We start from the raw sequence: 26,834 nt of genomic DNA, 5'->3' as shown, positions 1-26,834 counted from the left end.
ACCGAGTCCCTGCGCTTTCCTCTGAGCGCACTGTGATGCTACTTGGCAATGATACATCAGCAGCAGTTCAAAAAGAGGCGGTGGCTGACTTTGCATGTGCTAGTCTTCACCCTCCTGTAGTTTGGGTTTTGGTTGTAATAAGGGCTACAGCTGAGTGGGTGGGCTCAAATTAAAAATGAAAAACCCTGGCGTGGGTATCTCCTACACCTGGCATGGTTCAGTATAAATTTTTTGAGTTAAATGTAAATGCTTTAACATAATGGCGTATGGTAGTACGGTAGTCTGGTAATGTTGACTGAAGTAATACAACAATACTAAACAACTAAACTTAATAAAGTATATACATAAAAAATATCCAATTAGTCCACATTCTAGTTTTGACTGTGTCCAAAGACATTGTGGAAATGCCATGCCATTAGATGCGAGCTAGATAATAAGCTACAAAAGCCATCACATTAGTGAAAACTACTACCCGACCTGAATTTGAAATCAGCGTTAATTATGAGTAATTAGGAGGCACCTCTGTTTTTCTTTTTCTTTTTTGTGACCAATTTCATGACTCAAGGCCTCTACTGACTGGGAATACAACAGGCATTGGGGTTCTGCCAGATGGAAGAAATGGACATTGATATTTATGGCCTGAATTGAAAGGCCTAGATGTATAGCCACAGTTCATCACTGTTAAAAGCACTTACTGAAACTCAGTTGACTGGAAAGTTTTGAGTGTTGAATGCTGACATCACAGCAAGGAGATAAAATGCGTGCACTTTGGCTCTACTCCCAGGGTAGAGCTTTTAAAAGTTGTTCAAAAACAGCTTATGATGTAAAATGTTAAAGGAACAATGTGTACTAAATGACAGCACGCTGTATTTGCCTGCTATTGTGTACCTGGCAACCTGGGGTGTGGAAATAGGACTGGGGAATGGTCAGCGGATGGCATCAGAGACTAACGCAGTGTTCCATTTGAATGTGATGTCGGAATTTCCTAGTCCCAAGTAAGAAGTTGTAACTGGAAAGCTCCTACAGTTCAGATTTCCTTCTTGAGAAGTTGGGAGAGCCTCACCAAATCTGAGTTGATAATCCAAGATGTCTGCACTGCATCTCAACAGAAGTAAAATCAGTAGTATTTTACAATTTATAATCAATTCTATTTATTTGTGTCTCAGTATGGTCATTTTTAAACCTCTTTGAAAAAAAATGAGTCCATAACGGTTACTGATTTTGAACTTGTTAGTAGAAGGAGCTTATTATTGCTTTTTCCCATGCAGGGGCTCCTCCAAGAAAGCCTTAATCCAATTTTTTTGTTAGTACCCACGCTCACTCCACAAAAATGAGATTATTACAGTACCCTACCTCCAGTCCTCTCAAAGGATCCTTGCACAAGAAGCATCACGATGCTCATTGATATTTTACACCCCGCCAGACTTGCGCCTGTGTAGTTTAAATAACAATGGTGCTGTTTAAATATACTATATATACACCAATGGGCACGGTGGTCTATGGTGTGTTCAGGTACATTTCTGGTGTATTTTTATCTTGGCAATGGAAAACACAGATGCGCCATTGACTGAAAACAACCTAGACAGATGTTAACAGTCAGACATTTATTGCTATCTTAGCAGTGAATTGTCACAGATGCATTCCAAAAGCGTGTACATCTTCGCTTGACGGATTACCTGAAGATCACAAAAATAGGGCCCAACATGTGATTTGATTTGGCATTAAATATCATTATACTAATGAAAAGGTAAGTAAAGGGAAGTAATGGGATAAGTGAAGGCGCCACATTTTAAAATGAACCAAACCTCCCCCAATAACCTCCCCCATGTGGCCCCAGGCACAGAGAACTTTCACACCTGATACAGTCCACACACAAGTCTACTTGAAGTGAACCCTAGATCACAGATTTCAGGAGCTCCTGACGGTACTCTGGAACTCTTTCAGGCTTAAAAGCACATTTCATACTTTATCAAACACACCAAACCCACAGAGAAAGAACTCCTGGCTATGGAAAGAAGGATAGTGTGAAAACACCCTAAATCAGTCTTTTACACAGTTATGTCTAACTTCTGCTTGTGGACATATTCATACAGTGTTTGGATGTGCAAAATACTGTATAATTAGGTGTTATGAACTAGTATCACTTGCAATAATAACCTGGGACAATAGTAATAATACGGTACTATTGTATTAATACTGAATGTTTAACTGGAATGCAGTCAACTCAGATGTGACATCATTCCTAGCTTTGACAAACGACATCTAAGATAAATGGTTACACTTTTCATTAAGTGGTGACTAGCTAACATGAATTAATGCATTAGTTACCATGTATAAGACATGAGTTAAGACATTAACAAAGCTTAGGTAATGTTAATTAAACACAGAACTACAGCATTAATTAATGTAATTTTCACATGAACCAACGTTTGAAGTAAAGCATTTGTTAAGATGAACAATAAATCAGACACTTCATTAATAATGTTAACTAATTTTAGGTCAACAAGTAACAACTGCTCTTCTTGTCATTTGCTTATATGCTGCAGCTATGCATACAGTAATTGTTAAATATTTATTAGTTAAATACTAATTATAAATATAGTTGGCTCTGATAACACTTATGCAGTGGTAGCTAGTTAATTGTTTTATTTACTGATGTCAGTTAACTAATATAATATTATATTTTTTACATTTTTACTTCTATTGGAAATACATCTCTACATAAATTAGAATTATTTCAATTTCACTTTACATCAGGTATATTTATTTTACTGAACAGAGCTGTATAAGTGTTTAGTAATGTTTAGCAGATGTTAATAATGCTTAACAAAGGCATTATTGGTTAATCGTGGTTTATATTTGCAATTTCTACATGTAAGTTTTGTTATATATGTGTGAGAGTTTGTTGAATTCCAACAAACTCTCACACATATAAATGACGAAATTAAGCATAAGTACCATCCAGACAAATATTTAGTTGGTTAGTAAATATATAACGATTGCCATATGCATAACTGCATTACACAAGCAAATGACAAGTAACATTAATTTAATTAATGCCGTTATTCTGTGTTTAATTAACATTACCTAATAATAATAATAATAATAATAATAATAATAATAATAATAATAATAATAATAATACTAATAATAATCCCTCTCTGTCTCAAAAAAAGAATAATAATAAAAATAATAATTATAATATTAATAATCTCTCTCTCTCTCTCTCTCTCTCTCTGTGTCTCAAAAAAATTAAATGAATAATAATAAAAATAATAATATTAATAATCTCTCTCTGTCTCTCTCTGTCTCTCTCTCTCTCTCTCTCTCTCTCAAGAATACTACTACTACTAATAATCTTTCTCTCTCTGTCTCAAAAACATTAAATAAATAATAATAAAAATAATAATATTAATAATCTCTCTCTCTCTGTCTCAAAATTTTTTAATGAATAATAATAAAAATAATAATATTAATAATCCCTCTCTCTCTCTCTCTCTCTCTCTCTCTCTCTCTCTCAAGAATACTACTACTACTACTAATGATAATAATAATCTCTCTCTAAATAATAATAATAATAATAATAATAATAATAATAATAATAATAATAATAATCTATCTTTTTCTCTCTCTCTATGTTTCAGCCTCTCTCTCGTTCTTTCTCTGTCGCTGTTTCAGTCTCTCTCTCTCTCTCGTTCTCTCTCTCTCTCTCGCTATGTTTCAGCCTCTCTCGTCCTCTGTCTCGTTTTCTCTCTCTCTCTCTCTCTCTCTCTCTCTCGCTATGTTTTAGTCTCTCTATACTCTCTCTCGCTCTTTACATATACGTAATAGCAGCGTAGCATGTGTACGCAGCACTATGCGTGTATATGAGTACGCATGCCAGTGTTTAGTTTTGCGTACCATTTCATACGCATGGGAAATGAGACTGGGTTGCTTATTCATGGTAACTGATGCATTAATTCATGTTGGTTAGTCAACACTTAATGTAAAGTGTTACCAGATAAATTGAATTTAGCATTATTTTTGCTATTTCAGCTACTGCATGTAGAAAAGGAAACATGCAAATATGTTTAACATATTTAGAACATTTCAGTGCCCTATCGAGGAGATGTCTACCATTACATTGATCATTCTTGTGGGTCCTTTTAACAGTACAGCCTTATCAGACTCTATAATGTCAAAGGTTTTTGTCCCTAATTTCCCGTTAGGCTGTCCCACTTATTTGCCTCAGTTTCTGGAACTCTGAAGCTGCTGGCATTTGGATGGCAGTTTTGAGAAGTGTGGAATAAATTATGATGGAGTCAGACACAGTGTAACTGGGGTCTAGTGCATTTGGGGTAAAATCTAATATCTCATCCTGGAATGGACTTCTGTATGACAGCACCATTAGAGTTTTTATTATTTTTTCCTGATGTTTTGCACTCTAAAAGCCTCTAGTATTAGGTCTTGACTCTTCTGCCCATTATAGTGCTTCTCTGCTTGTAGTTATTGCACTGCAGACAGGCTGTCTTTAAGTATTAATGAAGACATCAGCAGTTCTTTTAAATGAGCTGTGCAGGCCGCAGTTTTGCACCAGTCTGGTACAGTGTCCACCTCTCCAGTCTGTTCCTTTACGGTAAGCAGATGCGAGAGTCTCTAAGTGGATCTATATGCTGCTATAGTGCTGGGAGCTGGTTTAAATGATCAGATGATGTTTCTCTGCTGAAGGATTAGCTCCTGATGAAGACTCTCGGCCCTGTGCCATGTCAGGTTAGTGCCGCTCTAAGTTTTTTTTTTCTGAATCCTATTTTGTTATCTGCTGATCAGAAGTGTGGGACTCAGGGTAGGGCTGATGTGGTTTGTTGTCTTTTAGCTGATTTTCACTGTAAAACACTGATTTGTTGCTTGAGATAAACTGTTAGTATAATGAAGTGTTTTGTTTATAGTGGCAAGTTTCTGTATCTTATTTATTTCATTTCTTCATGGCACAGCTTGTGTTACCACACTGCTGTCTCTCCTTATCGCTGTGGGACCGCCTGGAGGACGCTGATGATCAATGCTGTCACTTATTTGCTGCCATTCATGTTAATAAAAGATGATTCATGATGTTCTTGTTGATAAATGATGATGCAAATTGGTTGTTATTCCCAAGACTGATTACTGACAAAGCAACTGCCATGCAGAGAGACATGGTGTGCTTTGATTTTGCCTAATATAAGTTTTGTTAAGAGAATAAATAATCAAAATGTCATCTGCCACTTCTCACAATGTGGGATAGAACTAGAAGCAGAACAGAAAAATGAAAATAACAAATCACAAAGCATGCACTGCTCATTACTATATGTCAGGGCCAGACAGGAATGAGACTGGTGCAGATACAATAAAATAACTTTTATTAAAGTTATAGAGTAGACAGGGGTAGTCAACAGAAACAGGGTCAGTACCAAAAATGCACAGTGTAGAGAAACCATACCATAACCGGAGGACAGTCCAGAGTTCATACACGGGTAGGCAGTATCACAGGGTAGGCAAAAATCCAGAGTACAATAAACAGTCCAGGTCATACACGGTAATCCAACACAAGGGAGCAGGCAAAAATCAAAGTCGGTAGAAAACAAAAACAGGATCATACACGGAAAATAGCAAGGGCAAGAGAAACGCTTTGTATTGTAGGATTTACCAAACAGATACTCGGCGAGGTGTGAGCGTGAGCATGGTCCTTAAATACACTGAGTAATCAGTACTCGGGACTTCCTGGTGGCGTCATGTGACGTGTCATGTGATCGGGAGTGTGTGTAGTGTCATGGAGTGGTGCGTTCTGGGTATTGTAGTTGTTACTGTGAGAATCGCAGATAGAGCTGGATGTGGGAGACACAGACGTGCTTTCAGCACCAGACATGACAGTACCCTCCCCCTGAGGAACCGGAGCGGAGGCAGAACGGGGCCGACCCCGGCGACGACCACCCGGCGGACAGGGAGTACCGGCGGGAGGTGCAGGTGTCGGAGCGGAGGTGCTAGACAGACGGGGCTCACCAGAGCGAGAAACCCGACGAGTTGGAGCAGAGGAGGTCGGAGGACGCTTGGGACGTCCACGGGGCCTAGGAGCAGGCTTACCAGGAAAACGAGCATGAAACTCCACGAGCAAGGCAGGGTCCAGCACGTCTTTGGCAGCCACCCAACAACGCTCCTCCGGACCATACCCCTCCCAATCGATAAGGTATTGGAGCACACCCCCACGTCTGCGTGAATCCAGCACCTCCCGGACAGCATACGTGGACGACCCCTCCCCCTCCACAGCCGCGGGTGGAACATCAGCCGGTGCAGCGTCAGCGAGCGGACCCGGGACCATAGGCTTGAGGAGAGATACATGAAAAGAATTATTAATACGATACTGAGGGGGTAACTCCACCTTGTAAGTAACTTCATTAATACGTGACAAAATCTTAAGAGGACCAATAAACTTAGGCAGGAGTTTTCTACAACTACCCTCAAACCTAAAGTCCCGGGTAGAAAGCCACACCCGATCTCCTGGTTGGTAGTCTGGGCTGTCACCACGGTGCTTGTCAGCACGCTCCTTGTACACACGCAGTACCTCAGAGACTTTACGATGCGTGTCTTCCCACACCTGCTCACTGCGCTTCATCCATTCATCCACAGCCGGCACATCAGTGGACACCGCTGTCCAGGGAGCTAGGGGAGGCTGAAAACCCAGAACACACTGAAAGGGGGTGAGGCCAGAGGTGGTATTAACTAAGGAGTTTTGTGCAATTTCAGCCCAAACGAGGTATTGTGACCAATCAGTGGGATGTTTGAAGCAGTATGTGCGGAGGAATTTCCCGAGTTCCTGATTAACCCTCTCACATTGACCATTACATGTAGGGTGGAAACCAGAAGTGAGACTGACATGTACACCGAGATGTTCAAAAAATGCCTTCCACACACGAGAGGTAAATTGAGGACCACGGTCAGACAAAATATCTTCGGGGATACCAAAGTGTCTAAATACATGCATATAAATAGCTTGAGCAGTTTGGAAGGCAGTAGGCAGAGCTGGGAATGGAATAAATTTAACCCCTCTAGAGAAACGATCAACAACAGTGAGAACTGTAGTATAACCCTCAGATACAGGCAGATCAGTGACAAAATCAACAGCAATATGCGACCAAGGCCTCTCAGGTACAGGGAGAGGTAGTAGCTTACCGGCTGGAAGGGTTTTAGGCGTTTTACATTGCGCACAAACAGAGCAGGAGGTAACGAATGAGTGAACATCAGCACGCATAGAATTCCACCAGTAACGGGCAGAGAGTAATTGTAACGTGCGTGTGACACCAGGATGACCAGAGGTTAAAGCGGAATGAGCCCAGGTGATGAGCCTGTCTCGAAACTGGACGGGTACGAACGTTTTACCCTGAGGACAGTCCTCAGAATCGGGCTGATTAGCGTTACTTTGGCGAATCTGATCGTCTAACTCCCATTGAATGGCTGCGATCTGAACAGAGGGAGGAAGAATGCGTTCAGCCTCCTGGGGCTGGGATGCGCTGTCCACAGTGCTGTAAACCCTGGACAGCGCATCAGCTTTAGTATTACGGTTTCCCGGACGGAACGAGATTGAGAAGTTAAATCGAGAGAAAAAAAGAGACCAACGTGCTTGTCTCGGATTAAGTCGTTTAGCCGTGCGGAGGTATTCCAAATTCTTGTGATCAGTATACACAGTAAACGGATGAACGGACCCCTCCAGCCAGTGACGCCATTCTTCTAAAGCTAATTTCACAGCAAGAAGTTCCCTATCCCCTATCCCATAGTTACGCTCCGCAGGGGACAGCTTGCGTGAGAAGAAGGCTACGGGAAACAATTTGGGTGGCGACCCACTACGCTGAGAGAGAACCGCACCAACACCCGATTCGGAAGCGTCCACTTCCACTACGAAGGGAAACTCGGGATTAGGGTGCCTAAGTACAGGGGCTGAAATGAACGCAGCTTTCAGCTCACAGAAAGCGCGATCCGCTTCGGTTGACCACTTCAGGATTTTAGCAGCCCCTTTAGTGAGGGCAGTAAGGGGCGCAGCAATGGAGCTAAAGTTACGGATGAACCGCCTATAAAAATTAGCGAAGCCAAGGAATCGCTGGAGTTCTTTAATGGGCTGGGGCACAGGCCAATTAGTAACGGCAGTCACTTTCTCATCGTCCATCAGGACACCGGAGGAACTGATAACATAGCCGAGAAATGTGACCCTTTGCGTGTGGAACTCACATTTCTCGGCTTTGGCAAACAGGCTATGTTCTCTCAGGCGTTGGAGAACTTGGCGGACATGCTGTATGTGTGTGGGGAGATCTGGGGAATAGATAAGGATGTCGTCTATAAAAAGGACAACAGAGTGATTAATTAGGTCACGAAATATGTCGTTCATAAAGGACTGGAATATGGCTGGGGCGTTAGCAAGACCGTAACTCATGACCAGGTATTCATAGTGGCCGTTGGTGGTGGAAAACGCTGTTTTCCATTCGTCACCCTCCCTGATGCGAATGAGGTTATAAGCACTACGGAGATCGAGTTTGGTGAAGTACACGGCATTACGTAACTGTTCTAATGCTGCTGGGATTAACGGGAGCGGGTAAGCGAACTTTTTGGTAATGTCATTTAAGCCTCTGTAATCTATGCAGGGTCTCAAACCCCCATCCTTCTTCTTCACGAAGAAGAAACCGGAACCAACAGGGGATTTGGATGGGCGGATGAAACCTTGCGCAAGAGCTTCACTAACATACTCTTCCATAGCCTTCTCCTCATCACGAGACAATGGGTACACACGAGCTTTGGGCAGTACAGAACCCTCTATTAAATCAATAGAGCAATCATAGGGGCGATGCGGAGGTAACTCGGTAGCTTTAGATTTACTAAACACATCAGAAAAATCATAGTACTCGGAGGGAATAGCAGGGGTATCTACATAATTAGGGCTTTCAACAGAGGTAGATTGCAAAGAGAGTGAATTTAAAGATAAACAGTTCTCACGACAGAAAGGAGACCAGGCAGTGATGTCTCCCAGGCTCCATGAAATGACGGGGTCGTGTGTCTTTAGCCATGGCGCTCCCAAAACCAGTGGATGTTCCGTGCGTGGGAGCACATAGAGAGAAAGCTGTTCCACATGTAGAAAGCTGGCCTGAAGGGTGAGAGGAAGAGTCTGCTGGGTCACAGGTTTGGAGCGTACAGTCTTTCCATCAATGGCATGGATGGGGATAGGCCTAGGGAGATCCTTCGTGGGTATGGCGTACTCCTCCACCAGGTCCAGGCTGATAAAGTTCCCCTCCGACCCAGAATCTACAAGCGCTGAGACACAAAACACATCCGTTGGAGTGGTGATAATAACAGGCAACACGAAACATTTTTCTTTAAGTTCAGAAACAGGGGTACATACCACGTTAGCGCGTGGAGTACTCTCCACGCGCTGTCCCAGAGCAGACGCTTGAGCAGAATTGGGCCGGAGTTCACAGTTAGCCCTCAGATGACCTGAACCACCACAATAGAGGCACAGGTGAAGGCGCATGCGACGCTGCCTCTCAGCGACGGGTAATCTGGATCGTGTGATATCCATGGGTTCAGAGATGGGTGCAGGCGCAAATTCCGGAACTGGATTCCCGGACTGGAGTAGTGCAGGGCGAACCACAGGCATGTGGCTAACAGCTTTGGGCTTACGGGAAAGGAGCTGATCCAGACGGATAGACAGAGTGATCAGCTGATCCAGGGTGAGTGAATCATCCTTGCATGCAAGTTCTCTTTGAATCTCGGGGTTAAGTCCGTGTCGAAACATGGAGATGAGAGCAGGATCGTTCCAACCGCTGCTAGCGGCTAACGTACGGAACTCCAGAGCAAAGGCTGCCACAGATAGTTTACCTTGCTTCAAGGTAATCAGAAGCTCTCCACTAGATTGCCCATAGCGTGTATGATCAAAAACGCTGCGAAAAATAGACAAAAAAGTGTCGTAGCTGGATTCAGAAATGTTCTCCCAAATAGCTGTAGCCCAGTCCAAAGCCTTGCCAGACAACCGAGAAATTATAAACCCGATTTTAGCTTTATCAGAAGCAGGAGGTGAGTTGCTAAAAAACACGGAGCACTGGAGCAGAAACCCATTACACTTCTCAGTGTTACCGTCATAGACTTCGGGTTTACACACAGCGAAAAAGGGAGTAGTGGTTTCGTTAGGGCTGGCTACAGGACTAACCACTGGGCTAGGGTTCTGGGTGGATAAACCCCGGAGATGACTTATAATCTCGGCTAGCTGCTGCTGTTGGTTAACCTGGTGGCGTGCTAGCTCGTCAACAGCTTGGGTCACACCAGCGAGCGTTTGCTGGTGCTGACCTAAAAGCCGACCCTGGTTAGCCAAACCAGACTTAATAGACTCTGTATCCGCAGTCTCTGTCATTAGGGCCGAGTATCTTGTCAGGGCCAGACAGGAATGAGACTGGTGCAGATACAATAAAATAACTTTTATTAAAGTTATAGAGTAGACAGGGGTAGTCAACAGAAACAGGGTCAGTACCAAAAATGCACAGTGTAGAGAAACCATACCATAACCGGAGGACAGTCCAGAGTTCATACACGGGTAGGCAGTATCACAGGGTAGGCAAAAATCCAGAGTACAATAAACAGTCCAGGTCATACACGGTAATCCAACACAAGGGAGCAGGCAAAAATCAAAGTCGGTAGAAAACAAAAACAGGATCATACACGGAAAATAGCAAGGGCAAGAGAAACGCTTTGTATTGTAGGATTTACCAAACAGATACTCGGCGAGGTGTGAGCGTGAGCATGGTCCTTAAATACACTGAGTAATCAGTACTCGGGACTTCCTGGTGGCGTCATGTGACGTGTCATGTGATCGGGAGTGTGTGTAGTGTCATGGAGTGGTGCGTTCTGGGTATTGTAGTTGTTACTGTGAGAATCGCAGATAGAGCTGGATGTGGGAGACACAGACGTGCTTTCAGCACCAGACATGACACTATATGTTAAGGACTTCTTCAAGCAAATATTTTAAAAAAGAGCAAATATTACAAAAACAACCCATTACAACATTAGTAAAGGAATTAAAATCATCAGTACCATCACTAAACCATCCAAAGGGCCATTAGGATAAGTCCCACTCACTGATATATGGTGAGATTTGTTTGTTTCACATTGTTTAACTCCTGGCTCTCATTAGAAGTTAATGTTCAGCCAACAATCAAATGCACACAGTTGTCCCCTTCATCCCAAATATAATACAAAAGCCAAGAAATGTTTGGTGTCTGCCATTTCCATTGTTAATTTTGCAATGGAGCTAAAAAGTAATGGAAGCTTATATCCCACCAATTAGCACTGTATAAACTGCATGCCTAAATCATCCATCATACATGCCTCAAAATGTGCTGTGCCAGATTCCTCAGCCAACCATATTCTTTCTATATGTTAATTGGCTAACGCAGATTAATGAGCAATGTCCAATATCTGTCTTGGTGCCAAAATAGACCTACGACACATTAAACAAACAAACAAACAAAATAAAAACACTAAATCACAGTAATATATGTATATTAGAAGCATTACTACTTATAGCAATGGAAATGAATATATATTTAACACCAAATAAAATTTGAAATGATTTTCTTTTAAAAGTGGGAGCAAAATGAAAAGTAAAGCATCCAGACCGTCCCATCACTTTACACAAGCTGTTTATTTGCTGCTCTAAGTTTATGATATTAATTATACTTTTCCTTCATAATAAAACATTACAATAAGCCTGAACCTTACAGTTCTGCTGCTGATTCCATTGAATCAGCACTTGTCAGTGTAATGCCTGTGTGCTGTTAATTTTGCACCGTGTCAAACTAAATTTTGTTGTACACATTACAATGACAAGCTTCTTATCTTGTCTTTTCTTATCTGATGAGCCGAGCCACAATCAAAGCGTTTTACTTAGTGCTTAATATTATATTCTGTATTAGCTTAATGCATTTGGGATTTGATGCTTGAATCCAACATTTCAAAGGAGAGAATATGTGCATAAATATGTGCATGCATGACCATAGATGATCAAAAACCTCGTAGTACAGTTCCACATTGTTTTAGAGTAGTACATTGTGTGAGCTTGTGTTGTGTGAGCTCTAACAGCACATAAGGGAAAAGATGAGGTTGCACCACATATAATGCAAATGGTCAAAACAGAGCAGTAATCTTTGTTTATGAATGAACAAATATCTTAGTATGCAACAATATGCCTTTAATGCCACAGTAAATCTTGCTGATTACTATTATCTATTAAGATGAGCAGGAATACAGACAGCACAGAAATGCAGACAACCACTTGCACTGGTTTTAGCTATCTATACAACCCAGTGCACCTTTTAATCCAGTGTGCCTTATGTATCTGTGAATTTTACCAGTCAGGTTGTAAGGAGCAGTAAAGCCACTATGCTGAAGTACAGCATTATAGAGGAGTTTCAGTTTAGGTCTCCAGCACCAGGGCTGGAGTAGCATTAGCATTCGCTGCTGACCACAGTGCTAGCTCTTTCACCATACAGAGGTGAGTATACAGTATCAGACTATAGCCTGGTGCTAACCCGGCCAGCACTGTTGAAGCAGCACTAGCATTAGCCTCTAACCGTGCTAATCACTAACTCTTTCGCTGTTCAGAGGTGAGTATTATCTGCCTGTAGCCTGCGTGCTTACTGTGTTAAAACAAGCTATGTGCTTTACTGAAAATCTGGAAATTTAAGCTTACTGTAAATGTAAACAGAAGCGCTTTACTCACCCAAATAAACAGTTTTCAGGAGAGAAATCTGTGTAGATTAACATCCAGTGCTCCTTTGACTTTAAAAGAAAATGTTTTTTTAAAGAATTGTTTACTTAACTTAGCTTAGCTTTTAAGGTGTTTCTACCCAGCGGTGAGACCTGCTGAATTAGAAGGTAAACATGGTTTCGCATAATGCGCCTTATAATCCAGTGCCCCTTATGTATAAAAAAAAAAAAACTAAAAAAGACGTTTATTGACAGTGCGCCTTATAATCTGCTGTGCTTTATAGTGTGAAAAATACAGTATGTGACAATTTAAGCTTCCATTATTTGTAAGTTACTGTATATTTGATATGTACCTCCAGCATAACAGTACAGAAGCAAATTAAAGATATTACATTTACATAGTTGGGCTTTGGCTAACACTTTCATTCAGAGTGACTTATATTTATACAATTTTATAGCACTAGATTCATTTTCTGCTGTAGTTTTGGGTCAAAACCTCTTAGGAAGCATTACACAGGGAGGGCAGTATTGCTACCAAATTAATCAAACATGTCTTGGCCAAGACAGAAGGTACAAATTAGACTTTTGGCCAGAACCATAAATATAGCGTCTTTGGCAGGCCCCCTAGTGACCATTCAGTTGGATGCATGGAAATCATACACTGGTTGGGTATTTTATTTACTTATTGTGTTATTGTGTTTTCATGTCCATCAGACACATCGCAAAAATATATATTTTCCGTGTTGTTATCGCTGTACCAAAAAAAGATTTATTTAGTATAAGCATGTAAGCTGTAATATTTCATGTTATTTCTCTTTTAATATGAAGAGAGTCTATTAATCCTATTACATACCAAATAAATAAAGCAACATCAGTAAAGAATCAAAGTTTTTATTACAGAAAATGCCATTAAACAGCAGAAATTGAGCCATTCAGGGAAAAGAGGTTAAGATGACCTTAACCAGACAATCATTTCTGGTCTGATCATTTTTGCTTCTGTACTTGATGATGTCCAGCCCCCTTACGAAGCACTATTTCAGAGGCAATTTGGAGAAGCAGCATTTAGATGTAAATCTAGCTCAGATTTACTCCTCTGTAGGCAGATAAGGGGGTCAGAAATGCCATCTCAGGCTCTATTATAGGATGGCTGGGACTGTGCTGATGTAGAATTGAGCCCGGAGGTGCCACAGCAGAACATTAACCAGGACATTCTGCTTCTACATAGACCCTGTATAAACACACACACACACACATGCACAGAATGTCAGTCATTTTCCCCTTCGTTGCACTCAATTTCATCAGACCTGCATGTTTCATCTTGACCTGTGGAAGGGTCGCAGCTGCCATGGCAATGCAGATGTGTGTGTGGGTGACAGAAACACTTGATTTCTCTCTCTCACACACACATGCACAGGAACACACACACGCACGCACAAACACTTCTGTGAGTGCCTGCACGCTTTTCCTGACGCGCACCTCTTTAATAAGATGTGGGGAATGTTCTCGAGTCCTGTGCACACGCCGCGTGAAGAGGAAAATATTTCAGCCCTTTTTATCTGTTCTTCTCACAGCACAAAGCATAAGTTAAAATTCCTCATTCACACACCTCCGCCTGAGCTTGCTCTCCTTTCCCTGCAGATGAGACACATTCTCCTCTCCTGCTGAGGAAGCAGAGTTGAGGAGGATGAAATGCAATTTGCTCTGTAAAGGTCAAGTGCATTAAACGTTCCATTTTGCGCAATTTATGAGAAAGGTTTCGCCTGTTTTGACTGAATATCTAATAAGCCTCGGTAAACAACTTAGCTGGGCAGATCATGGGATCTGGGAATTCTTTGTGCTGCTCTGTCTCAGAAGAGTGACGCTTCAAAATCTCAACATGTAAAAGGAAATACTGTATCTAGACAGTAAGTGGGAGTTTGCAGTACAAAAAATATGTTTCTTGTAATACCGTGTCATTACAATATAATGACATTTGCAGCAGACATGACATGACTACATAACAGGTGTCATCTCATGAAATGTGACCAGTAAAATACTTTTAGATACCTGGGCAGGCAGAGAGCATAACAAATTAATTTTTCACCAACTGTATATAAGGTCAAGTCCATATTCCAGAAGAATCGTTCACTTTGTGTTACAAGCACCAATTTTGGCATAAATAATGAGTACGACCTACATTACCAGAAGGTGTATTAGTCACATGTGAAATCAAGGTTTTCACAGTAGACATTTAATAAATGACCACTTAAAAATGATGAAATATAATCAAGAGGAAGATGGAGGATCGCAAGCCATCAAACCAAGTTGAATTGTATAAATTTTTGCACCAGGAGTGGCATGAAGTTATACAAAAGCAGTGTGTAAGACTGGTGGAGGAGAACATGCCAAGGTGCATGAAAAAACTGTGAATAAAAACCAGGGTTATTTCACCATTTTTTTTGAATATGAACCTGTTTCCCCTTCAAAGAAAAAAGGGCAGAAAACAGAACAAAGAAGTTAAAACCTCACAGCTTCACAAATTAGCCTATCAACAGACAAAAATCAGTAACAGAGGGACAGCACCCAATTATAGCAAATGAGCCAGTGGGCTAACAGGCTAACTTTCTGGAACAGCTTATATACAGGTAGTCCCTGCCCCATCTTGACCAGCACAGTTCTCTCATTGGCAGAATTATGCTAACTCAAATTTTCTTTCCCTATTACTTAAACAATTTGAGCAAACTGGCTGCCTTAAAAAATAAAGTAAACTCAAAGTATCCAGTCTTACAATATAACAAAAAAAAAAAAAAAGTTACATCAATTTCCCCCTTAGTTGTAATAACTTGATGTTCTAAGTTATGCTAACTTAAGTTTCAATTGCCTATTACTTAACTTTTTTAAGGCAACTGGTTTCCTCAAATTTTTTAAGTAAATTCAACTTATCCAGGCTCACAGTGTGTTAATCTTGATATGTCAGTGGTATGCATACTTTTAGTACAACCCATTCTTCAATAATGGTGAAATGTACAACAGACTTTTATCAGACTCTAGGAAGAATAAGATTCATAAGACTTCCTTTGTACATTTACATAGTGGGCCCTGAAGTGCCAGATTAACTACAAAAAACTCATTTAGATTTAGTATTATACAGGTGGTCATTAGAATACTAACGTGATTGGCAAAACTTTTTCAAAGGTTTTGAAGTTACAGCTCTGTTTTGGGCACTAGCTATCAGCTTTTCAACTGTGAGATGAATATGAAATAAACTATCCAAGGAAGCACGGCCTTATTCAGCTCATGGCAGGGGTATAAACTGCTTCTAATGGAAAGATAGGGGCTATAATATTGTTAACTTTGTAAGGCCTGCATGTGTGTTGTTGGATCCTCTGTCAGAGCGGCTGCTGATAAACGTAGCTCTGGGGTCACACCCCTGGCCTAAAAAGGCAAAGCAGAATGCTGGTGTTGCTGGGGGCTCTAAGAATAAACCGACCAGTCCACTCAGGGATAAGATTACCTCCAGCCCTCCCCATGCGTCCGTGTGCTTCCTGACCTGTGCCGGGGAACATTAGAGGGGGTTAGAATTAGCTGCTAGCACTTAGCTTTACTGTTTTTTTTTTAGCTAGCATTTGGTTTTGCTAGCACTTTGAAAAGCCTCGGCCTGCACAGACCCCTCTCTGCTCTCTGCAGTGTTAGCAGTGAGGAGGCTGTACTGTTTTTTTTTTTAATTTATTTGAATTATATTTAATTTAGCAACAGGTGTTACATTTTTTTGTACCTCCTTGTGAGGGTCCAGGCCCTGCTATCAACGACGTGACTGACTTTTCCCATTGGAAATCTACTCAGATCTTCAGAACTGTGGTTTTCAACATCAGGTGACAGAGATGGAAGGTACAGTCCTCTTATTCACATCTTAACTGCTTTCTATCGTGTTTGTAGGGCGCCACAAGGATGAATAATTCAGATAAATGGAACCATACGCTCGCTATAGAGCTGGCTACAGTCTCCTCGGCAGCTGCTTTGTGGAGGAATTTCATGATCGAAGGCTGCTAAAAATAGGCTATATCATATAGCACACTATCTGTTGTGCTCCTGTGAAACATGCATGTGATGCTAGATCCGCTTTTAAAGGATCTTCAGATAGGGGCTATCAATCGAGTTATGGCTCAATCTGCCTGAGAGGAAATATAGCTGCTTAATCCACTTTGGCCATCTGTACTGCATCTCTGCTTTGTGTTTTTCTGGATAGGTGATATCATTAAAGTCCCTGATATAAAAGAAAATTTAATATGCTTAAAGGGATTGCGAGGATTTTAAGGATTTTCCAATCCTGCCGATTTACCCACTTTGTGGATGCGCTTTCGAAATAAGTTCAAAAACTCCTCCAAAGCCTTTTTCTCCTGCCTTGTGATGAAGTTGTTTCAAAAGCAATTATTAATATGACTGAAGACTGCTAAATGGATTTCAGCCTTGCGTGAAATAGCTTATTGTTGCAGAGACATAAAGCTGAATTTGATATTCCGATTAAACAGTAGGAACTGTCAGTCAGAGTGGCGTAAATAAGCTCTGTTGAAAGTGTCGGAATGAAAGGGGACAGCACGAATCCCAGCAGTGGACCGTCTCTCTCTGTCTCTCTGTCTGTCTGCAGACTCAGCTTTCTCAACAAGGTCTTACTTACTGGCCTGCTATTAGTTGCCATGGATATAAACACAGGGACCCAAGGACGGAGTCTTCTTTCAGAATGGCTGATGAGAGGGCGCCGTTTCCTGTCCCTCTCTTCGAGCACTGTTTTCATACAGCAGGAAGGTCGACACATAACTCTCCGTTTGTCGTTCATAACGTCCTTGTAAATATTGGCACGATAAAGGTACAGCCTATTATCGAGACAAAAAAGCCACAAGTGTACTTCACTTGTTGAAATCCTATTCACGAGCGTCAGTGTGTGCTCATGGGGTCATTTTCCCCACTCTAATACATGATAGTCCAGGTGTTGGCTGAGTGTGTTTTTGAATTAATCAGTATAGAGGACACTCAGCATATGGCTTTCTTGAGTCAGCAATTGAATGGGACTCCCTAATCCCCCGCCTGACAACACACTGCAGTGTGAAGGGCTACGACAGGTGGGCTGAGCTGAGACTGTCCTGTCTTGTCCGGTCACAAGTCAAGCACACACACACACACACACACACACACACATAGTGATGTATCCAAATACAAAGGCGTAATTGAGAGAGAACAGATAATCCTCTAAAAAGTCCCAAAGAAACAACTAGTTTACATGTACACTGACAAAAAAAAAGTCACCACATGAATTATATATTTTTTAAGTAAACGATGTGGGGTTGCTGCTGTTGGTCAGTTTTAGCTTCAGCAACAGTATGTGCTGAAAGAATGAGGTCAGCTGACTACCTGAATATACTGAAAATAGACCAGGTTATTCCATCAATGGATTTTTTCTTCCCTGGTGGAACGGACATATTCCAAGATCACAATGTCAGGATTCAGGGAGCATGAGATCATCATTTTCACACATGAATTGCCAACCTAGAGGCCAGACCTTAACCCCAATGAGAATCTTTGGGATGTGCTGGAGAAGGCTTTGTGCAGCAGTAAGTCTCTACCATCATCAAAACAATATCTTGGTGAAACACCGGACTGAACTAAATCATGTGACATTGCAGAAGCTTATCGAAAAAATGCCACAGCGAATCAGTGCTGCAATCATTAATTAGAACTTTTTTTGTCCAGGCAGTTTAGCATTTACTGTTTATATTCAGAACAACTTACATTTCAAGTCATGTTACACAGGTAGGAGAATGTAGTGTTAGGAGTTTGGCACAAGTAGTAGTGAATATTGCATGCTGGACAGGTAGTAATATGTTACAGAGGGCATTACAACCTAAGTGGCCAGCGCAACGCAGTGGTAATGGTCATGATCGACAGGATCTGGCAAGAATTAAAAACATTTAAACAGACAAGAGAAATCACATCTACATTTAATGCTTGACCATCAGCTTATATGAGTTTTTTAGAATAATTACTACTTACAATAAAATTTGAAAGAAAGATAGAAAGGAAGCAATATAGATGAACACGTGTCAAGAGCAGTGGCCAGCCATTGCTGCGGTGCAAAGAGAGTAGAAATGGTTAAGGGTCTTGCTCAAAAGCCCAACACTGGCAGCTTAGCAAACACAGATACCCAACCCACAACTCTGTCTTTTATATTTAAAATTACATTTATGACATTTAATAGATGCTCTTATCCAGAACGAACTGCAAAATAAAAGTGCTTAGTCATTTACTTGGAACAACCAAGATTAATTTCAATAGACCACAGATTCTAGATACTTTGAGCTTGAAAATGTTTAAAAATGAGCCATACAAGCCCTACTGCTAATGATAGACAATTCACAGAACCTAAATATAGAGATTACTAAACTGTGAACTGGACATGGAAGGTGCAATTTACAAAATAAGCTTTATTGGAAATCAGTGCCTTATTAAGTGCTTACAGAGGAGGTGGGTCTTCGGCTGTCGTTTAAAGATAGGAAGTGATAGTGCTGTTTACATACTCAGTGGATCTTCATTCCACCACCTTGGTGCAATGAGAGAGAATAACCTGGATGCTTGTCTTCCATACACTGTATCAAAAATATATCCTCAGTAACGGAGCCACTACTGTCTACAAAGTAAAACCTGTAAATTGGTAAAGAACCTTTTTATCCCATTTAAAAAGGCCCTACACACTTATTTAGAGTGCAAACAAGGGAATGACCTAAAATAAATTAAATATTTAATCTGTCCCAGGTCAGTGCAGGCAGTGAATACCTGTTTATTTCCTCTTAGATGCACCACAGATCAGCTGCATATCAAATTTAAGAAACCATAGCCAGAATCACAATGGCTTATACAGGAATCAATTCCTAACCCTGACTGAATTTGGCCGTATTGGACCGAATCAATACATGGCCTCTGAAAAAGGAATAGTGTTTACAAAGGTCACGTGTAGTGTGTGTAAGGAATCACTGAGAAGCAATTCAGCCTGCGCCGTGGCGGGGATTTATATCCATTTGGCACGGTCCTTTTGACAGAAAGAGTCACATCAATATGTCTCAGCAACAGACACAAAGGCTGCATTTTTCTTTTACGGTGGCCTTGGAGATATTTGAACAATAAGTGATTGATACAGCAGTGGTGTTCAGCCAAGCCGTTTCCAGCATTCTGTCAGTGCAGAACAGTAGCCAAAGACAAAGGACGAACATCCGTCTGCTAGATTGGGTATCAGTCTGAACCCCTAACCCCCTTCAAAGCTCAACAGACAAAGTTTTTTCAACTTTAGATAGACAGAAAGAAAGATAGATGGATAGATTGGACTGAAGAGCAGTGGAACTGTGTTCTCTGGAGTGATGGAGCTCAGCACAATACTTCTGAGATGAGTTAGAGTGGTGTTTTTCATCCAAACCTAATCACCCAACTTCAGCACCTGGCTTTACAAATGCTCTTGTGGTTTAATGCAGCCATCAACTTTTAAAGCTATGTTGCAACATCTAGCTCAGGTGTCAAACCACTGAGGGTGCTAGGGCTCAGGCATCTAATAAAAAAATAAATAAAACAAATACAGACAGTCTAATCAAAAATGTAAAACCAACAGCTTGATTATACACTCAAAACTATTATATTAAATGTTTTAACACCAGTCCACTTACTAGTATTTCTGCACTTGGTCACTTGGTTATTTTCCACCCTATATAATATGTGCTAAATATCAGCTGCAGTATCTGTTACTGCTAACATGCTAAGTTAAGGCTTTGGTGTTCTTCATAGATGTAAGCTAACAAAGTTAGCGGAGCCAAGAGTACAAGTACAAAAGTACAAGTACAAAACTTTTAAGGGACACAGAGGCTGTATGTCTTGATAAAACCTAATTTTAAGCAGTTCATCAGTGAGCAACCCCTCTATAAACTGATTTTAGCCATAAATTGCTAAATTGTTAATATTGCATTGTCAGTGAAGGTGAAGTAACAAGGCTAGGCATTAGTCTTGTTCAGCAATTGTATTTAGTAAACAGCTGAAAAGTATGAAAAGGGAACCAATGAATGAACAGCCAGCTCACCAGTGGAGACCCTCTTCCACCCTCCAACCCAACACTAGGAGAGTAAATAACACTGCACCAGTGGGAACACTACACAACTAAATTTAACAACATAAGTGTAAAAGAAGGGCAGCTGTCGATCATGCTGAGCGCTCCCTGTGAGCTCCCAACCCCCCACTATACTGTAGTATTAGCATGTCTCTGTTCAGAAGATACAGTAGATTCAGTGTCACTCAGCCACACATGACTCTGGATTGTGCATAATAAGTTAAACACCACTGACCTTGTATTAAATCTTAGCAGAAATGTTGAGGCTGTTACAGAGCATTGCACACATGAATGACGAAACTCAGAAAGAAAAGAAAGAGCTAGTAACAGCAATATCCTTGTTCTTGCCCTTGTAGAGGCACGACCTTGATCTTACCAAGCAGTGTTCACACATCACCTCTATCCTATTTCAGCTGCACGGGTTAACGATGTTTCCTGTATCAAGTACACGGTTCTCCTTCTAACGTTTAAAGTCCTGCAAATCTCATTGAGATATTTCATCCCTGGACGTAACCTTGCATCATCTCAGACTGGTCTACTAGGGGTTCCTTGCACAAGAACCTTGTCACTGATGTTCTGTACTACTTCTTCTAAACTCTCTTGCCCTCTCTGACTCAATCTTTTCATGTCTGTTCCTCAGTTGTATCCTTTAAAATGATGGGTTTTAATCTACAAGGGCATGTTTGAAACCTAAGGGTGCCTCTACCCCTAGCTTTTCCGTTTGGTCTGAACCAAAACAGCAGGTTAGATAGCTACCAAGAACTACTGTCTGGACCAAATGGCTAAGGCAATTAGTTACACTCATTTGCAAGCAAACTTAAAGGAAGGTTGAGGCAGATTTTGGCACAACAAATAGGTGGTCTTTATCTGTATCTACCAAATATAGTCTGGTTTATTTGTATGGATGCAATTCTGTAGAAGTTTTGCACTTTCTGACCAGTTACAAAAAGTTGAGGCAGGTCATCATCACCTATTGAACAAAGGAAGAACACATTTGTGCTGAAATCTACAAAAGCATATGTTTACAATTGTATCTTCTGTTGCTATAGACTAACCCTTATTTATAAACAGAAATAAAAGGAATCCTAAAATAATCACTCATTTGCAAGTAAACTTAAAGGGAGTTGGATTCTGGCAGGGAGGCATATTTCAGCACAACACCTGGAAAGGCAATTTGAACAAACCAACATTCTACAAACCAATCAGTGTAAAAAAATAGAAAGACACAGTTTTGAATAAGTAGTAGTAAATCATTTCAATATTACAATTTGACATACTATATGTCAATCAAGCTCTGGATGTTAATCTACACAGATTTCTTGACTAAAAACTGTTTATTTGGATGAATATAGTGCTTCAGTTTCTTAACAGTAAGCTTAGATTTGCAGATTTCCACTAAGGCTAATGCCACCCAACAGTGATACACTCAGGAACCCTAAGTATTTCGGTAAGCCAGGGCGATATTAGCTTGTTTTAACATGGTAAACACGCAGGCTACAGGCCGATAATACTCACCTGTAAAGAGCTAATGCTTTGCACTCTTAGTGGCTAATGCTAATGCTGCTCCAGCAGTGCTAGCCGGGATTAGCAGCAGGCTACAGACTGATAATACTCACCTCTGAACAGCAAAAGAGTTAGTGCGGTTAGCGGCTAATGCTAATAGTGCTCCAGTCTTGAGCCTGCACTTCAACGGAGTGGTTTTACTGCTCCTTACAACCTGACTGGTAAAATTCATACATAAGGCACATCAGATTATAAGGTGCACTGATGATTTTTTGGGAAATTAAAGGATTTTAAGTGCTCCTTATAGTGTGAAAAATACGGTACTATTGGTTTAGATGTGCACAGTCTGTCTGAAGCTGTATATGTTTTCACAGCCCGGGGCTCCTCCACTACCACCACTGTCCTGGAGAGTAAGAGCAGTGAGGCGAGTGCTCCAACCCTCCGACTGTCCAAACGCTCTATGACCGATGACCTGTACACCACCTTCAGCTCCCCAGTGGCCTGGGTGCTGGTGCTGGCCCTCATCATTACCTGGTCTGCTGTGGCCATCATCATGTTTGACCTGCTGGACACCAAGAGCCTGGAAGGTAGGCACAGCTCTGCTTTCTGTTTTTACTGCACTGGATGTCCAAATGTAGTCTACTGCTCAGAAGCTTGGAATTATGAGTGAAAGGTTTGGATTTAAAACAACAATATTAAAAATAATATTATAAAAATATTATTAAAAATATTATAAGATAAATGTTATAATGCCATTATTATGACAATAATTATAAGTACAGAGCCTGGATATTGTAAAAGAAAAGGTAAAAAAGAATCCAGACTCATAAACAAATATTTACATAAGTATTTGCCATTTTTCACACAGGCAAATGTAAAAAGTGCATTTTTTTATCCTTGTCTGATACTAAAGTTTGATAATCGGATGACAAAAAAACAAAAAACAAAGAAAATGCTTTTTCACACCACTTTTTCTAGGCCTAGTCATAGACTATACTTTACTTTCAATAGAAAATCTTTATTTCCAAGACTATGACTAATTCCTGTCTTGAGAACAGGCCCATTATTATAAATAGATACCAATAGATGCTTATTCATAATTTAATAGCTTATTATTGTAGTTAACTTGTTGTTGTAATATTGTTGTTGAATGACAAGTAATTCCAAACTTCTGAGCATGTATGTATACAGGCCTCCTATAACCAGATCATGACTGGGGATAGTGTTGGCATGGTTTCTTAAGTGGTTATCCATCAAAGCAGTGCTATTGTGGTCCGAGGGGATGTTGTGGATTGGACTCCAGAGCTGTTGAGTACCTTCAGAGGAACCTCTACATCACAGGGGCATTAGCATCATCTGAGATTTATGCTATAGGCTAAAACCGTCTATGGATCAGAGTAATACGATGCTTGGATGAGAATTTCGAGAGACTAGAGAATGCGATAAAGCCTGATGGTTGTTTTCTTGCTGGGAGTTTATCTAAAGTGCCACTGGGCAAACTGTGTGCCGGCTGTGGGAGTAGGGCGGAAGCTTATTGGCCGAATCCTGATAGCACTGACAGTGATAAAGACAGATAGGGTGTTCTGTTAGCTGCTGGCTGCATTCATTTCCAGTCAACAGTAATCAGAGAGCAGGCCAGGTCCTGTAGAAGCTCATCTGTTATTGGGCTTTTTTGACAAGTACTCCATTACATCATCACCTGATGAGGTTATACATTAGGTAATTTTACTTATGATGGATGTCTATGGATGTTAACCCTTAGAAGTCAAGCATTATTACTTTTATTTTGCAACTGGACAGATAAACAATAATCAACATGAATATTTATTCAATTTTTGAAATCAATATAAAATATTTTTCTTCAGCTAAGAAGTCATCAAAATATCATTGGTATAAATTTAGAACATATCTTGCAATAATGGAAACTTCTAAGGGTTAAATACAGTTGGCCACATTTGATGCTAGATTACACAGTCTTTTGCAAAAGTTTTAGCACCCTTGAATAAATTATAGATTTTTTAGTTGAAAACAAGGAACATTAGACAACACAACATTCCCCCCAAATCCTAATGCACAGTTATAGTTACAGTCTTTAATAGCATAAAACAATAAAACATATATGCCATCAATGTAGCCTGTGCAAAGCTTCCTACACCCAAAGATCTGAAAATGTATTTCTAAAAATTAATCAATGGCCATAAGGCATAGGAAGAAAATGGGAAATACGATTTTAAAAAATGCAATTCAGGGGAACTGTGGAGGTCAAGATGAGATCTGGAAGACTAAAAAAAGAGAGAATTGTGTGCACCCACCCTTAGCATTATAGGCCAGACCTTAATCAATCCTACTGCAAAGTAGAAGGTCATTACAAGCAACTACAATAACAGATTGTTACTTTAATAGAGTGATGACGAACAGTGTGTTTAAAAAGCAATGATTTCTGCCAAAAGGGGCATATAAGTTCTGACTCAATGATGTGCATTAACTTTTGCACATGTTGCACATAATTAGTTATAGTTAGTTTGCTACTTTTCCATTTTAAATAATTTGTTATTTGGCGCAGGGTGCCCAAACTTTTTCAGAAGACTGTATATATACACATTTTTAGATTAGGATGTTGCTCATCTATGGCAATTTTGAGCTATATCAAGATTGCCGGTGGTGGATTTTCATGAAGTGTCATTGCTTAGATGGATTTTGTGAACATTAGCATTTTTCATATCATATTTCACTCACATTTCATTCCATTTCAGCCATAAAGAAAAAAGGTCTGCTGCTTAGCACAGAAAACATTTTTGAAAGCATTTCAAAAGTGGGGACCTTTTTATATTCCGAGCCATTGATATAACTGGGGCTAACCCTTCAGTCATTAAAATCCCTGTAGAAAATGTACATCTCCCTAGTAGACACCTTCACTCGTCCATTTCTAATAAGTTTCCCTCCTTTTTCCACCCTGTCCATCCCCATGTGTCCATCCTGTTGCCATCCAATAAAAAGCCCATACATTATACTGTGAAGACCCCTGTTTGCCACCTGGTAAAAAAAATATCTGCCTGCAGTGAAGTGCTATTGCCTGTGTGGACGTGTGTGTGTGTATATGTGTGTGTGTGTGTGTGTGTGTGCCATTGCTGGCTTCCTCTGTGTGTATGTGTTCTTGCATGCGTGCGTTCAGGGAGCAACTGTCACTATCATTTCATGCTGCCGTGGACCTGAAGATGAAGATGTGCGTTAATTGATAGTCGTCTTGTCTTTCATTAAACATGCCTTCACTTCACTTCCTCTACACTTTATTAATTCCTATTCAGTGTGACATTTTGCCTTTCAGCTGTATTTCCCAGTTGGTGTACTGTAGTCACCCTGCACTGCTGTTTTTACTGTTTCTCCCCCACCTCCCCACATACCTGACTCAATTCCGCTAATTAACAAGCCCTTCATGTGCCCTTTCCTGCGTGTTAAAGCTGGGAAACACTACAAATATGCAGTGCAGGTGTACTCCTGGATGAGAAGCGAAAAAAAAAAATAAAAAAAAAAACTCAATGATATCCCTATTTGTGCCAGTGTTCCCACTGTTTACCATCTGTTACCAGTATCAGTACCAAATATAATTATCTGGTCTCAATCGTCATACCTCCTAAAATATACTGGCAGCTGAAAGGCATAGTCTTAAATTACATGCATATAAATAAATCATAAATAGTTGTATAATTTGCCTTTAAACTATATCAAAAGTCAATTATCACAGTTATGAACATTCAAACATAAACAAATATGAGATGGATTATTAACTTAACAAAATTTGTAACAGATAATATTAGTAGAAATGAATAATTACATGACCACAATTTTGCTCATCTTTAAAATATTTGTATAAGACAATTGTCCCAGGTTTTATTTAGTTTAAATGCAGTATGTAGTGCTATATATACACACGTTATAAACAAAAGTATTGGGACACCTTCTCATTAACTGTTTTTTCCAAAATCAGGGGTATTAAAAAAAGAGTTTATCCTGCTTTTATTGGAGCAACTGTCTCTACTGTTAATGGAAGGCTTCCTAGTATATTCTGGAGCATTGCTGTGAGAATTTGATTGTATTTAGTGACAAGAGTATTTAAGTTAGGACAGGATGTTGGATGATCACCACTCCATCTCATCATCAACTTCCCAACTTATCCCAAAATAATCCCAAATACAGTATTAGTAGTAGTAGTAGTAGTAGTTAATGTAGTTAATGCATAAGAAGGGTTGTCCACACACATTTGGACATATTGTGTATGAAGGACAAAAACTAACCTTTTGGTATCTCTTCTCCAGCACATTAACTTACATGTTACTATAATTACCATTTTAAATACAGTAAAAAAAAAAAAAAACAATCCAGTCAAATAATTACCCATTAGACATTACTTTTACTATCACACAAACACACAGTTGCACTGTTGCACTCAAAACTTTATTACAAAATAAAG

General features: G+C 40.3%; 1 protein-coding gene across 12 annotated transcripts in view; it reads left to right on the top strand.

Annotated features, from left to right (window-relative positions):
• The first annotated feature begins 16,211 nt into the window (after nucleotides 1-16,211).
• Nucleotides 16,212-26,834, top strand: part of trdn (triadin) — a 77,567-nt gene continuing 66,944 nt past the window's right edge. For 7 of the 12 annotated variants that reach the window (XM_049484353.1, XM_049484347.1, XM_049484348.1 and 4 more), the window contains exons 1-3: nucleotides 16,213-16,614; nucleotides 22,741-22,953; nucleotides 25,364-25,402. In XM_049484353.1, the coding sequence (XP_049340310.1) occupies nucleotides 16,608-16,614; nucleotides 22,741-22,953; nucleotides 25,364-25,402 (259 nt within the window). In that variant the 5' untranslated portion in view covers nucleotides 16,213-16,607. Of the gene's footprint in view, nucleotides 16,615-22,740; nucleotides 22,954-25,363; nucleotides 25,403-26,834 lie in introns of all 12 variants that reach the window. The other 5 variants (XM_049484370.1, XM_049484361.1, XM_049484379.1 and 2 more) reach the window with 2 other exon arrangements.

Source organism: Astyanax mexicanus, chromosome 1 (assembly GCF_023375975.1).
Source record: "Astyanax mexicanus isolate ESR-SI-001 chromosome 1, AstMex3_surface, whole genome shotgun sequence".
NCBI classification, from domain to species: domain Eukaryota; kingdom Metazoa; phylum Chordata; class Actinopteri; order Characiformes; family Acestrorhamphidae; genus Astyanax; species Astyanax mexicanus.
This window is presented reverse-complemented; position numbering and strand designations above follow the sequence as displayed.